Raw genomic sequence first — 15803 nt, forward strand, 5'->3', positions numbered from 1 at the left:
CCCCACCCCCTTCCCCTTCCCCCACCCAGTCAGGCAGCCATGGCCTGTGACAGCTCATTGTGTCAGAGCCATGAAAATTCACTAAGAGTCAATGATGGGAGGAGGGGCCGGCATGAGGGGACTGAGGGTCTCTCAGAACTCACTCACTGGCTTCAAAAAATACCTAGAGATGAGAGGACGAGGGGCTGTAGAGGTGGGGGTGTGGTCCGCTCTTGTCACTTTCTTGGTACACACTGGCTGTCACTTTCTCTCTCTCATTAACTGGATTTCTGTTTCCGGTTCACATAGCAGACAACAGCTGTCATCCACGCTCCAGAACCTCTACCCAAAAGAGCAGCCAGATGGAACGAAGGCTTTCTTTCCCAGGTCCAAATTCCTCAGGAGAGGGGTGTCTTGACCCAGCATTCATTAGCAGCCACTGCTTGGCCCAATCAACTGTGGTGGGAAGAAAAGAGGAGAGAGGCTGGGGGCTGCTGGGTCATGTGGAGGAGGAGGAGACTCCCCACAGCAGGAAACAGACCTGCTGTTTCCAAGGTGACTGCTTCAGATAAGCAGCAATGTCCCCCATACTGTCTGATCTCAGCAGGGCCATTCGCTGTGTTCCCTCCAACACTTAGGAGAAAAGGATAGAATTTTCTAGAAACTTCAACTAAGAGTATTTACAGAAAGGACTGGTGTTGAACTCTGCACAAGAGGAGAAGAGCAGCTTACTTCTCTCCTGAGTCCTTTGGGTGTTTCCTTCCTCTGTGTGTTTCAATTTCAAACTCCTAAGACACAGACCATGAACAGCTTGCTCCAGGAAGGGCAGACTTCGCCACACGAATGTGGCTGAGCAACCTTCTGTGCGTTCTACACGGTTCCTAGAGAAGAAACCTCTGGGAGCTGGAAAGTGACCTCAGGGACAGTTGTCTGGGAACTTGGGGGTCGGGGAGGGGGAAGACAAGGATTATGAAGCTCTCTGTCCCCCACTCCTCTCTAAACCTCTGTTTGGCTCAAGCCAACAATATCCTTTACTGGGTATCTTAAAAATAAACACTTGGAGCAGAATGTTGGAGGCACACCTTTAATCCCAGTCCTTGGGAGGCAGAGATGGGTGAAGCTCTGAGTTCAAGGCCAGCCTAATCTACAGAGCAACTTCCTGGACAGCCAGGACTACACAGAGAAACCCTGTCTCAAAACAAAACAACGACAGTAAAATGGATATGTGGAATGTTCAGGCCTGGGTAACTGCTGCCTGTGTAACCCACCGTCTGATGCTGGCACTGCTGTTGCTAAGAGACTTTCTCATGCCCGAGCTGGTTGCATGTTCTGTTGTGTTCTGTGCTTTTGTGTTCTTGGAAACCAATCACACTATAGGTCAGTTAGAACTGCTTTGTAAAGTTAGCCACAATAAGCTTGGACTCGAACCAACCGCCCAGCAGCACTTCCTGCACCTGTGTATGAGCTTTTATGATTTTTGTTTTTATAAGCTACCCCTGGGATGGACCCCACCATAAGAGAGACACCTGCACCAGTATAAGAAGCCATTTCAATAAGACTTCCATTTTGAGTAGGTGTCACGTTTTAAGTTCCCAAGACCTCTCTGGGAGCTGATGTCCTACTTGGCAGAAAGAGTCATGTACTTGGGTAACTGTCATCATGGATGGCAAATTAAGACATGAAACCCTGTCACAGTTGAATACCCCAATCAATGGGAACAGGATAAATGTACAGCAAAGACATGTTCCTAATGAAATCCCCTATCCCTAGATCCAGGTTGGTGGAATAACTTGGCACAGATGTTTGTGGATTTCAGGTTTAAAAGCTCTGTAGGATCCTGGCTCGGAGTCTCAGTCAGCTCCCGAGTCTGGTCTACGGCCCTGATCGATCACTCCTGAGGCAAAGCTCAATAAACTGTCCTGTGGGGCTGAGATCAGTGCTCCTGTGATTTGTGGACCCCAACATGAAAGGTGAGTGTTAATTTTGAATAGATCTTTCTGGACCTGAGCGAGATCTGGCTGCAACATCTGTCGCTCGGGTGATCTAGATGGTAGGCGGGTATCCCCCTCCTCCCTCATACCTTCATGCTCATCACAACCTTCCCTGAGCACAGGAAGGCCAGTCTTCAGTCACGGGTAGCTGTGCTCCCTGCTACAACCTCCAAACAAGCTATCAAACAGGCCTTTCAGATGTGAGTCCTCAGCTTGAGGGTCTTTCTCTGGGTGCTGAGCTGACGCACAGCTCACAATGCTGCTGCTTCTACGTTGTTTTTAATTGACATTAAACTTTATGCCCTTGTTTTCACCGTATTTGCCTTCGTGGGTGCTTCCAACCACACAGACAGCTCTAGTTGCCCATTTCCAATGTAAATGTGCTGCCTGAAAAATGAACGTGTTTGAAAGTGTCTCATGGCTGGGTTAGAACACAAGACCTTGGCGCTGGATGGCTGTCGGTCAGAAAGGGTCAGCCATTTGGTGAGTTCCAGCACAGCCAGGGCTACACAGAGGAACACTGTCTCCAAAAACAACAACAAACAGAAAAATTAAGAGTAAACTTTTTTTTTTCTCACACTTTGGGAATATTTGAACTGCAAGGTTAAGGAGCCGTCGGCGAGGTGATGATGGAAGCCCATTTCAGATTCACAGGAGCTGTCCCAACTGGACTGAAAGAAGCAGGAAGCTCTCAGAACACTCTTAAAGTCACTAATCCCATGAGGGAAATCTCTGCCCCCCCCACACACACACACCGTGTTCAGCGCAACCTGTCCCCTCCCAAAGCTCATCCTGTCCCCTCTCAAAGCTCAACCTGTCCCCTCCCAAAGCTCAACCTGTCCCCTCCCAAAGCGCCCACTTCCTACCCTGCTCTACTCCCTGCGGTGCTAACTGAACCATGAAAAGATGAAACTTTATTTCGTATTGATTACGGACAGCTTCAATTTTAGCTCTATTTAACAAAAGTTAAGGTCGAAATGACACCTGACTTAAAGGATAGCACCTAAATTTTTTATTGCCTACAGATAACGTTCTTGTTTGTTTTCTATGTAGTGCCTCACTTTGTAGCCTAGGCTGGCCTTTGACTCACTATGTAGCCCAGGCTAGCTATGGGCTCCTGAAGTTCCTGCCTCTACCTCAACAGGTGTATCTCTTTGTACCTGTCAAGAATAAGGCTTGTGGTATCTTGAAAGGACGTCTGGTTTGAATGGGTAGAGAGGACCGAAGCAGGTTGCTTAGCAAGATTGAAGCAGGATTTTGACAGCCCCAGGCTACAGCAGATGTTCCCTGTAAAATAGGCAAGCCCTCTTGAAATTGTGGTGTTCCTGGATTTCATGTTTCTATATTGAGAGATGGTTTCTGCCACAATGGAAATAATGTCCCCACAGTGCCTGCTTCATACTGCATTGAGTGACACTGAGTGACCTTTTTATTTCACTGGCCTGGCTTTTATTATCTCTTCACAGATGGAGAAACTGAGGCTCAGGAAGCCGTGAAGCGTGTTCTGGGTCCTCTGCAGGCTGACTGATGGATCTGCTCTGCACGAGTTCAAAGCCTGGAGATGGTTTTCCCAGACCCTTGCTGGCCTTTTCCTAGAGTGCTGCTGTAGGGCCGCATCGCGGTGTTGAGTCGGCAGACGTTCTGAGGTCTGCCCTCCAAGCTGGAAAAAACGATAGTTTTGCTTTTCTGAACCAGAGCAGCAGAGCACCCACAGACTTTCCACTGGGCCCTGGAGCAGGGAGTTCACACCTTACTCAGGGTGTGAGAAGGAATGCAGAAAGGTAGTGTTGAGACCCTGAGTGGTTGAGTCACAGAACACAAATAGGCATTAGGGTTCTGAAAGGGCTTTTCCATCTCAGCTTAGCCACTTTCAGGTAGCAGAGAATAAACACCCAGCTCCTAAACTCCTGGGCACTGGGTCCATATCCTGAGATGGCTTCATGCCCCCCATGAAATGCCCCAGATCTGGGGACTGTCAGAGGTGGGAGGGGGCTCTAGGCTCCCCTCTCAATCCTCTCACACTGTAGGTGGTTCTAAGAGGGAGAGACACATTCCTGGCCGGAAATCCAGGTCTAGAATCCAGGTCTCCTGGTTTTCTGGCTGGGGCTGTGTGCTCGCCACCTACTGTCCGCTAGGTGTCAGGATAGCAAAGTTAACGTAGAGGGCAGAGGCGGCGCTGGGGCTCAGTACTAGCCGCTGCTACAGCCGGGGCTCTCACGGAAGAGAAATGGCGACCACGGTGGAAAGTGGCTTAATCAGACCTTTTAGGAGGTGTATAATTGTTGCGGTAATGTTGCGGCAATGTGGGGCGTGGGTGCCGCACACAATCGGGAGGAAAACAATTATTTTAGAAACAGAGACTACTGCTTTGCGGTTGGAGTTGTGGCAACGTGGGGATTGAGTTCCAGATGGCTAGTCGTTATTAAGAATTTGCTTCCTTCTGAGACTGGCTGAGCCCGGGGCCCTAGACACAGGCTATCTCACTCCATCTACGGTAGTGCCAAGCACCATCGGAGACTTCTGATCAGGGACGGCTGACTTCACAACATACACGTGTATATGCATGCTTGCATGTTTGTGTGAACTACAAGGATTCTCATGTGTTAAACGAGCTCTACTACTGAGATACAAGCTCAAACCAAAATCCTTTGAGGTGTGTATGCTGTGTGTGTGAGCACACGTGTGGGGGGGCTGTGTGGAAAGAACCCATGCAGGCATGTAGAGGTCATAGGTCAACATCAGAGCTCTTCCTCTATTGCTGTCCACCCTGTTTTGATTTTTAAGATTTATTTGTATGTGTGAATACACTGTAGCTGTCTTCAGACACCAGAAGAGGGCATTGGATCGCATTACAGATGGTTGTGAGCCACTATGTGGTTGCCGGGAATTGAACTCAGGACCTCTGGAAGAGTAGTCAGTGCCCTAACCACTGAGCCATCTCTCCAGCCCCGCCTTGTTTTTTCTTTTTCTTTTTTTCTTTTCTTTTTTTTTTTTTTTTTTTTTTGTGTGTTTTTTTTTTGTTGTTGTTGTTTTGTTTTGTTTTTTAAGATGTAGTCTCTGGCTAAATCTGAAGCTCAATGGCGTGGCTAGAACAGCTGTCCAGTGACAGAGTTCTCCTGTCTCCATCTCTCAGCACTGGGATTACACACGTTTTTTCATATGGGCATTCAGGATCCAAATTCAGGTCCTTATACCCACACTCTACCCACTGAGCTGTCTCCCCAACCTCCCCCAACACATAGTCTTTATAAATTATTGTTTATTACATACACACATACACCCATTGTGTGTTTGGGGTGGAGGGGAGTGGCCATGACAAAAGGGTAGAAGTTAGAAAACAACTTGTGGGAGTCAGTTCTCTTCTCCCACCATGTGGGTCTCAGGAATCAAACTCGGGTCTTCGAGCTCGGCCACAGGTGCCTTTACCCCGTGAGCCAGCTTGCCTGTTCTTTGACACCCTTACTCTTTACCACTGTTAAGAGATTCAAATCCGTAGCATGAATTTGAATCTGTAGTATGGATTAAAATCTTCTTTTTATTACCGATAATCTTTTTTTTTAATTGGATTTTTTTTGCTTACATTTCAAATGTTATCCCCTATCCTGTTTTCCCTCTGGAATCCCCCGATCCCATCCTCCCTCCCCCTGCCTCTGTGCAAAAGTCCTTCACCCACCCACTCCCTCCCATCTCCCCACCCTGGCATTTCCTGCACTGGGGCATTGAGCCTTCACAGGGCTCCTCTCAGTGATGCCTGAACAGGCCATCCTTTGCTATATATGTTACTGGAGCCATGGAACCTTCCATGTGTACTCTTTGGATGGTAGTTAATTCTCTGGGAGCTCTGGGGGGGTCTGGTTGGTTGATATTGTTCTTCCTGTGGGGTTGCAAACCCCTTCAGCTCCTTCAGTCATTTTTCTAACTTCTCCATTGGGACCCCATTCTCAGTCCAGTGGTTGAGAACATCTGACTCTGTATTTCTCAGGCTCTGGCAGAGCCTCTCAGGTGACAGCTATATCATGTAACTGTCAGCATGCACTTCTTGGTATCCACAATAGTGTCTGTGTTTGGTGACACCATATAGAATGAATCCCTGGGAGGGGCAGTCCTCTGAATGGCCTTGCCTTTAGTCTCCACTCCAAACTTTGTCTCTGTATTTCTTCCTGTGCATATTTTATTCCCCTTTAAAGAAGGAAGAAATCATCCCCTATTTGGTAGTCCAATTTCTTGAGCTTCATGTGATCTGTGAATTTTATTTTGAGTGATCCAAGCTTTGGGCTATTATTAACTTATCAGTACGTACATACCATGTGTGTTCTTTTGTGATTGGGTCATTTCACTCACGATGATATTTTCTAGTTCCATTCATTTGCCTCAAAATGTCATGAAGCCATTGTTTTTAATAAATGAGTAGTACTCCATTGTATAAAAGTGCCACATTTTCTGTATCCATTCCTCTCCTGAGGTACATCTTTCCTTCCAGAATCTGGCTAATATAGGGCTGCTATGAACATAGTGGTACATGTGTCCTTGTTATATGTTGGAGTATCTTTTGGGTATAGGCCCAAGAGCTGGATCCTCAGGTAGTACTATCTCCAATTTTCTGAGGAACTGCCAGACTGATTTCCAGAATGATTGTACCAACTTGCAACCACGCCAACAATGGAGGAGTGTTCCTCTTTCTCCACATCCTTTCCAACATCTGCTGTTGTGTGAGTTTTTATTTTAGTCATTCTGGCTGATGTGAGTTGGAATCTAAGGTGTTTTTGATTTGCATTTCCCTGATGACTAAGAATGTTGAACTTTTCTTTAGGTGATTCTGCCCCATTCAGTGTTGCTCCATTGAGAATTCTTGGTTTGGCTTTGTACTCCATTTTTTAAACAGTATCATTTGTTTTTCTGGAGTCCACCTCCTTATGTTCTTTCTATATTTTGGATATTAGCCTTGAATTAGATGGAGGATTACTAAAGATCTTTTCCCAATCTGTTGTTCGTCATTTTGTCCTGTTGACAGTGTTCTTTGCCTTGATGAAGCTTTGCACCTCTTCCTGCATAGCATCAGCCACCCAAGGACGTTGGTTACTATCCATAACCTTCCATGTCTTCTAGAATTTAGACTGTTTTCTTCAAAACTGTGGTCTTCCCAGTCACAGCCTAGAGCGCTGAGGTTCCTGTAGGTCGCCAGCATCACATCTCTGTAGAGACTCTTCTGAGAAGAATCCAGAAAAACCCGTTCTTCTGGAGTAAAGTTCACAAGTACATCCTTATAGGTCACTGCCATTTTGGGCTGTGAGCATATCCTGGCCCTGTTGCAACTTCAGCGCTTGCGGAAGCTTCCCTCAGTACTCGGCAGTGAGGTCAAAGGACAACACAGAAGATCACCTAAACGTGCTCGAGTGCACGGAACCTTCCGCTAATCTTTTTTAAAATGAAAAATATAACAAAATAAAAACCTGCAATGACTACTAAACAGTCTAGAATCAAACACAAAACTGAGTTTCTCTTCAGGAAGGAAATATTTAAAGAGTAAGACTTCTTGCCACCACATGGGGGCGCTGAAGGATAGAGGCTGGTTAGAGAGCTGCCCTAACCCCGCCCTGACTGCTCTTTCCCAGCTGTCAATCAGAAACTGCAGCTCTTTCAGACTCCTAAAGCAAACACACGTGACCACTGCTTTCAGAACCTTCCCCTCGCCTTCGAGCCAGGGACATTTCCTTTCTGGCTTCACAACCACAGACACAAGTAATTCTGGTTTTCCGTTGCTCCTCCCAGCCCGCTAGATTCAACTTTCAACAAGTGAGAGTCCCCTTGGCCCCATCCTATCTTCTCCTAACAACCTTCTCCTTTATCTGATTCTGTGACACTTGCAAGGACTCGGGATGAGCTGCCAGGAGGTGGGAGGAGACATCTAAGCTTCCTAGGGCAAATGGATTGCATCCCATTCCATGAGAAAGAAGGGCATCCCTTGCATAGAAAACCCAGCCCCAGCATGTGAGTGGAATGGCTCTCTAATGGCTCCACCCCCTGATCCCAAGACCTCTGAGATCCCTAGGACTGATGCTGACACATAGCGTTAAATTGTGAAACATTTACCTCATCAACAACCATGGTAGAACAGAACCTTGTCCCCAAGCCACAGACCCCAGCAGGCCTGAGATATCCTACCAAGAGGCTGTGGCAGGCTGCCCAAAGTTCTGGCCACCTGAAATGAGAGCTCTGGGCTACCCTTGTCTGATGACACAGTTTATTAAGACTCTGAATGACTCCTATCAGCAGATGGCCTCCGCACGGATGCCCCCCTCCCAGGACCCATGGTCGTCGCCGTCTCGGGGCGGGATGGACTTCCTCATCTCCATACACAACACCTGGTCAATGTAGATGGTGTTCTCCTTAACCTGGATTTCCTCCTGCAGGGCCAGCTGCCTGCGGCACAGTGCCTTCAGCTGTGTCTGAGCCTGGGCCAAGGTTTCCTTTAACCTGGGAGAAGAAGAGCATGGGGGATAATCACCTGTTCTGCATCCTTTGTTCCAGGGGGATGGGATGTGCTTGGCTATTCGTTCAGACCGATGGTGTTATTCCCCTTGCTTCTCCTGGCAGTGCTCTCTGTCTGCTGGCTACGGCCAGGCTTGAGACACATGTTGGTAGAAGCAGCGGTATACACCTAGCACTTAGGGGATGGGGTCATGATTGAAAAGCCAGCCTGGGCTACATACAAAGTTCAAGGTCACCCCAACCTACTTAGCAAGAACTGTCTCAAAGCAAGAGTTGGGGGATCGTGCTCAGTGGCAGAGATCTTACATAGTGAGCCCAAGGCCCTGGGCTTTCTTTCCAGCACTGGAAAACTAAATAGCTGACATTTAAAACGGCAGGTATTACCTAAACATCTGGATTATAACATATAACATTTGTTATAACAGAATGTCTTGACACTGAGCTCTGCTTCATCAATGGCAGCTGCTCTGGTTGGAGTTAGCAGACCTGGCATCTAGGAAGGCATCCTTCCAGCGTTACAGAGCCAGCAGCACCCTTTGCTGTGCCTACACTGAGATTTACACAGCAGGCTGAGGTCACGCCCCAGCAGGGGCCGGCCCACCTGGCAACATTGTGGTTGATCTCCTGAACCTCCTTGATCAGCCGATACTGAGCCACATCTCGACACAGCTCCACGTTAGGCCGGTGCGTCCTGGTCTCCAGGCGTGTGTGTGCGACCTTAGCTGGCCCTTCTTGCTGCGTGATGGCATTTTCAAGAACCATGATGTTTTTTTCCTGGGAAGCAATTTCTTCCATAACCTGGCGGAAAGTATTGGAGTAGGTGAGGAGGTTTTCGCTGTGCCAGTTGGAAATCAACAGCATGGACAGATCTGGTGTGACCACGAACGTTAAGGCCCAACCTCACATCCCCACATAAGCAGAAGCCCAGACAATCTGATCGCTTGCCCCCAAAGCAGAGATGCTCAAGCGACTGTGGAACCCAGACACAGCAGATCCACCTGGCTGAGCGTTTCCTCAGCACCCACACAGATGGTGTGACTTCCCTGGAGAACAACCCAGCCAAGGCCCGGTCACTGTAGTGGTTTCAGTGAGAAGTATCTCTCATAGACTCGTGTGTGTGGGCATTTGGCCCCAGTTGTTGGTGGTCTTGGGGTGGATATGAATCTTTGAGTTGGTACAGGCTTGATGGAGGGCGGGCTTTGAAGGGTTATGGTCTTATTCCGCTTCCTTCTCTTTCTCTTTCTACTTCCTCTGTACGGATGAAAACCTGAACAACTAGTCTCTTGGCCCTGTCATCAAACCAAGAATTCCCTGACAAGAGGGGCTCTATTCCTCTAAACTTTTCTTCCCTAAGTTGCTTTTGCTGGGGTGTTCTATCACAACAACAATAAAGTAGCTAACGCAGCCGGCTATGCCCCCACGCTATTGCTCAAGGCTTCTTGCCTACCTGGTTAAACGTACCTTCGCATCAGGAACAGAAAGTTGATATTTCCTTGAATACACACACACACACACACACACACACACACACACACACACACACTAGTACCAGTGCCCGTTCCTTCACATCAGGAACAGAAAGTTGATATTTCCTTGAATACACACACACACACACACACACACACACACACACACACACACACACACACACACTAGTACCAGTGCCCGTTCTGTCACCTAGAATTCTGGGGGGAAGAATGATAATGTCGCCCAAGCTTTGTTGTTAGTGCATGTGTGTACGTTCAGGTATAAACATGGAAACCAAAGGCCAGCCCTGGGTACTGTTCTTCAGGTGCTGGCCACCCTTTTTGTTTTTTTAACAGTCTCTCATTGGCCCAGAGCTCACAGCAGGCCAGTCTGGCAGACGAGCAAGCTCCAGAGACCTGCTTGTCTCACTTCCCCTCCACCTTCCTCCATCCCTCCCAGTTCTGAGATTCCAAGCACAGGCCCCCACACCTGGCTATTTTACATACTGACCCTTTAAAATAAAAAAGGAAAACATGAGTTCTGGTGACCAAATGTGGGTCCTTGTGTGGAACGAGCCACCTCTCCAGCACGGTGAGTGTGTTCGAGATTGGCTTTGTGCACAGAAAGACACTTGTAAGCTACTCAGTTCTCTTACATTAGTATCGGGGTCATGAGGGTAGACTGAGGCAGAAGACCTGCCTGCCGTGCATAGGCCATGGGTTCAATCACTAGCACTGTGCCCTGCAAAACTCTCCTTGAGTTGTTTTTTGTTGGTGGTTTTGCATCATGAAAAATTCCACACACACTGATGAGTAGGCAGACTGATGAGTCTCAGGCTCAGCGTGGTGCACATCCTTAGTCCCAGCACTCAGGAGGCAGAGGCAGGCAGATCTCTGAATTTGAGACTAACCTAATAAATACTGTAAGTTCCAGGACAGGCAGTACTACACTGTGAGATCATGTCTCACAAAAAAAAAAAAACAAAAAACAAAGGCGGCTGTAGTGGATCACACCTTTAATCCCAGCTCTTGAGAGACAGGGGCTGGTGGATCTCTGTGAGTTCAAGGATAGCCTGGTCTACAAAGCAAGTCCCAGGACAACCAGAGCTTCACAGAGAAATCCTGCCTCAAACAAGACAAAATCAACAGCAAGAACAACAAAACCACCAAACGAAAATACCTCATCTTGTTTTATCCATATTTTTCCCTACCCATCAGTCTGATTGATTTATTTTATTATTTTTGTTTTGATTTTTTGAGACAGGGTTTCTCTGTGTAGCCCTGGCTGTCCTGGAACTTGCTCTGTAGATTAGGTCGACCGCAAAACAGAGATCCTCCTGCCTCTGCCTCCTGAGTGCTGGGACTAAAAGGCATGTGCCACCACTCAGCTGCAGCCTGGTTATTTTAAAGTAAATCTCATGCAATATTATCTTATTTCAGCATCATATATTTTAGTGTGTTTCTAAACCATAAGGATTCAGGGTTTTTTGTTTGTTTGTTTGTTTGTTTGTTTGTTTTTTGTTGTTGTTTAGCACCCCCACTGTCGAGTGGCTCCTTCCCTAGCATGGCTACCTACTGTTTTGATTTCCACTCGTCTGTATTTTGAAAGCTGACTTATTCAGATTAGAACACAGACAAATTCTATGAGATTTGTACTAGAATTTCTTAAACTTCTCCTTAAAATTCCTTAAATTCAGGGTCAGAGAACTGGCTTAGAGGTTAAGGGCCCTTGCTGGTGCTTCCGAGGACTGCAGTTGGTTCTCGGCACCCACATCAGATGCCCCACAACCCTGTGACTTTAGCACATATGCTACCTACACACACACACACACACACACACACACACACACGTCATTCTTAAATGTACTGTGCACAGAGCGTCTGGCCGCTGGTGCTACACTGACTCTCAGACCCGACACCACGCCGTTTCATAGGAACAGAGCTCAACGGTTCTGGGTGCTCCTCGGCCCACCAGCTCTGTGGCTTTACCACGCTCACATTTTCTTGTGGTTTATGTTAGCCCAGGGCTAGGATTGGAATTTTCCGGAATAAGCAGCAGCACCCTCAGCTGTTGCTAACCAGTGCTGTGCTGTCTCTTTGGAAATTAGTTTTCGATGCAGACACAAAAATCTTCCTCCTTGGACCTGGCCTGCAATGTGGAGGCAAGACAGCCCGAGGCACACAGCTGAGGATGCAGCCAGCTGACTTGTCAAGCTGCCCTCCACACCTCAGTGTATAACCAAGAAGGAAGACTTCCTCCCTGCGAAAATTTGCAAACGTCACCGCTAGCCTCCCAGCAGTGGGTTCTGACCTCAAAGCAAGCCAAAGGCAATGTCCAGATTTCAGACCTCACTGGACAGCATTGAAGGAGCGTCTGCCTCAACTTCAGCTAGAAGGGATGTCCGTGCTAAGAGGCAACTATCGGGGGGATCATCTGACAGCCGCCCACCAGGGCTTTCCAAGGAACGAGCACAGCCAACTCAGGTCATTTGCTTGAACGTTCTGTCGTCCGCTGGCAGTGCGGATCCGAGTGAAATTACATTTTGGTTGGACTGTGTAGCCGTTCATTACAGACCTGTGTTGGCAAATGAACGCTTGCGAAGGGCTTTATAGGACCCACTAACTCTACACCAGAACAAAGCAAGATCCTACCTCCCCACAACAGAACTTCTCTCTTCTTATAAGTAGACCATGTTTAAAAACTATACTCTGTTGTTATGATTATTATTGTTGTTGTTTTGTTGCCAAATTTTTCCAACAATGAAGACTTTTTGGAAATGTGTTGTCTTTCTTGCTGCAGAAACACTAACATAACACCACTGGCCAGTGCCTCTTGGCCCGTAATGCCTGCAATATTTACTACTTGATTTTTTTATATATAAAAATATTTTCTGACTTGTGCATTTGATTATTTTAAACACTGTATTACTTAATCGTAAAGCTTTCAGGGGAAAGCTCACTGAGTAAACAGTTGTCTCCTGTAGGGAGCCGTTGGTGCCAATACATGGTGCCGGCTTCCCTCCGAGGACTCAGCAAACAGAGCTGTTGCCCAGCCAAGAGACTTAGAGCGCAAGCGCCACATACTTCATAGCCCACTCTCGGGGCACACTAATGAGCTACTGGAGGATGCACCAATCAGGTAGCAAGACAAGTCTCTTAGGCATATATAAGCAGTGCATTTCTCTCCCACGGAGAGAAGTCCCCAGTGCTAGGGAAGACCCCTGCCGCAGAGAAGACCCCTGCGAAAGAGGAGTCCCCTACACAGAGAAAAGACCCCTGCTGGAGGGAAGTCCCACGTGGAGAAGTCTCCTGCTCAGGAGAAATCCCCTACTCAGGAGAAGTCCCCTACTCAGGGAGTCCCCTGCTCAAGAGTGCTATACAATAAAGGTTGTTCGCAGAAGAATCCTGTGGTTGCATGCCTTTTCCTGCCGGCGGGAAGCCGGCGCCATGTATTGGCACCAACGGCTCCCTACAGTCTCCTTATAAAAAGAGAGCAGGAGGTTGTCCTTTCTGCTTGCAAAGCCTCTTCCCGACCAGGGAGCCCTCTGTCAGAAGAAAGCCAACTCTGTCCCTTCCTCGTGGGGCCTAAGTCCATAGTTTCCCCAGAGCCATGCGAAGCCCAAGCTTGCTTATTCGTCTGTCCACAGAACTTTACCCAAGCTCAGGTAGCTGTGTCTGTAATAGATCTTGAAATGTGAGACTCTAAAAACAGAAAATGGTTTCCCGCAAACTCTTAATGCCTTTGAACTTGGACTACTATTAACAGCGTTCTTAGAGACTGTGTATGTTAAGAGTCTCACTATGTATCCCTTACTGGCTGGGATCTTGCTGTGTGCACTAGACTGGCCTCAAAGTCACAGACCTCTGTCTCTGCCTCACAAGTACTAAGACTAATGGCATATGCTGCCACACAGGGGTCTGTGTGCATCAAATTATTAGATTTTAAAGGTGTGTGGGAGTGGGTGAGGAGTTATGTGTGTGTGTGTGTGTGTGTGTGTGTGTGTGCGCGCATAAGTGTGTGTGCCTGTGGAGAGTGTGTGAATGTGTTTGTGTGTGCATGTGTGTGCATGAGTGTTTGTGTGCCTGTGCATGTGTGGCAGGTGCACATACCCATGTGCGAATGTGTGGACTCCAGAGGTCAATGTTGAGTATATTCCCCTATTGTTCCTACCTTCTTTTTTAAAGCAGGGTCTCTCTGTGAATCTGGTCCTCACTACTCCAGCTACACTAGCTGGTCAGAAGCCCTCAGGAGCCATATGTCTCCAACCCACACCCAGCTGTGCCACCACTATCATCCATCACAGTGTGTGCCTCCATACCCTACCTTTATCATGGCTGCTGGGGATCAAAGCTCAGGGTCCCCCTTATGCTCACACTTCACCCACAGAGCCACTCCCAGCCCCAAAGCGTTAACTATAAAATACATGCTAAAAAAATACAAATAATGTGCTGAAATAAATTATATTGAAAGCTAAGTAAACTATTATAAAGTCAATTTCACATACTTCTGTCTTAGAAGTAGCTACAAGATGTAAGTGAAGCCGGCGGCAGTGGCAATAGACAGAGGCAGGTGGATCTCTGAGTCTGAAGCCAGCCTGGTCTACAGACAAGGTCCAGAACAGCCAGGGCGACACTGAAAATTCCTATCTTGAAGAAGGAAAAGGAGATGGGGAGGAGGGAAAGGAGGAGGAGAAAGAGGAGGAGGAAGAGGAGGCCCACCATAGGTGATGGACAAGGCCGGCACTGTATTCCCCAGCCCCAGCCCCAGCCACGGCTGCTCTGAAGCCTCAGAGTCTCTCAGCTGAAGAAGCCACGTCCTGGTCCCCATGTTACAGCTGGGGCAAGGGGTGCAGAGAGCTTGAGGGATCCATTTAAGTCCTTCAGGTCACTGCTACAAGATTGGAATGTGGGTCTCCATCTTTAAAGTTCAAAATGCAGTCCTGTCCCACTAGACTCCACTTCTGCACATCTCTGAGCTCGGGCTACGGACTGGCCATGTGTGCTCAGGTCCCCAGGTCCTGAAGTAAGAGAGGTGTGTGGGAATTAGCTCCCGTGGGCTCTGATGGTTACATTTGTTTGTTTGTTTTTTGTTTGTTGTTTTGTTTGTTTTGTTTGTTTCTTTGGTTTTTTTGTTTTTTTGTTTGTTTTTGTTTGTTTTTTGTTTTACTTCCAGAAACCATTTGCCAGTGTACCAATAGGGTACATCAGGAACAGTTGACCAGAGAGCCAGAGCTAGGTTTGGAGAAACTGGGTGCTTCAGCTTGTCTGAGTTCAGGGTCCCTCTCCTCATATCACATGAGGAAGATGTAAGGCTGTGTCCAGATCCCAGCCTCCTTTCTCCCACCCTCGGGCTCTGTCTCCTTGCAGCTCGGGTTTCTGCAGAGTGTGTGCACACAGAGGCCCAGCACACACAGACGTTTATGTGTCCACAGTAAGGCCTCATGAATACACGGTGTCCCTGGGACCTCACCTTGGCCAGATGATCAGCCAGCTTGTTCCTGGCATCCTTGGTCTCCTTCAGCCCATTTACGAATGCCGTGTCTACCACCTCGCACTGTCTGCGCAGGTCATTAGCTGTCTGGGACAGGATCTGGTCCACCAGGGTCTTCATCGTCATCGAGTTGTTCAGCTGTTTGTCTGCCTTCTCCACATTGGCATTGGAGAAGTCCAGCCAGTCCTCCAGACTCACTGAGCTGAAACACAAGTTTCTCACTTGTTCACAGCACATCCGGGCTGGGGTGGCAGGGGAAACGCCTGAGAATTACTGGACACTAAGCTACCTCCACCCCACAAACACCTAGGGTGTTTTCCCACCACTGGCCAGAGCCAACAATAGGATAATATCTTTGGAAACCCCTCATGTCTGTACTGGATGTCA

The 15803-nt window shown here is 47.9% G+C and overlaps 1 protein-coding gene across 1 annotated transcript in view; it reads right to left on the reverse strand.

The window, feature by feature from the left end:
- Positions 1–8236: 8236 nt before the first annotated feature.
- Positions 8237–15803, reverse strand: part of TEKT1 (tektin 1) — a gene marked incomplete at its 3' end in the record, with an annotated part of 38671 nt that continues 31104 nt past the window's right edge. The window contains exons 6-8 of the mRNA XM_080924508.1: positions 15396–15618; positions 9061–9257; positions 8237–8444 (exon numbers count right to left, since the gene is read on the reverse strand). Coding sequence (XP_080780634.1) covers positions 8237–8444; positions 9061–9257; positions 15396–15618 — 628 coding nt within the window. The remainder of the gene's footprint in view (positions 8445–9060; positions 9258–15395; positions 15619–15803) is intronic.

The sequence above is a fragment of the Micromys minutus genome (genome assembly GCF_963924665.1).
Source record: "Micromys minutus genome assembly, chromosome: 10".
Classification (NCBI taxonomy): Eukaryota; Metazoa; Chordata; class Mammalia; order Rodentia; family Muridae; genus Micromys; species Micromys minutus.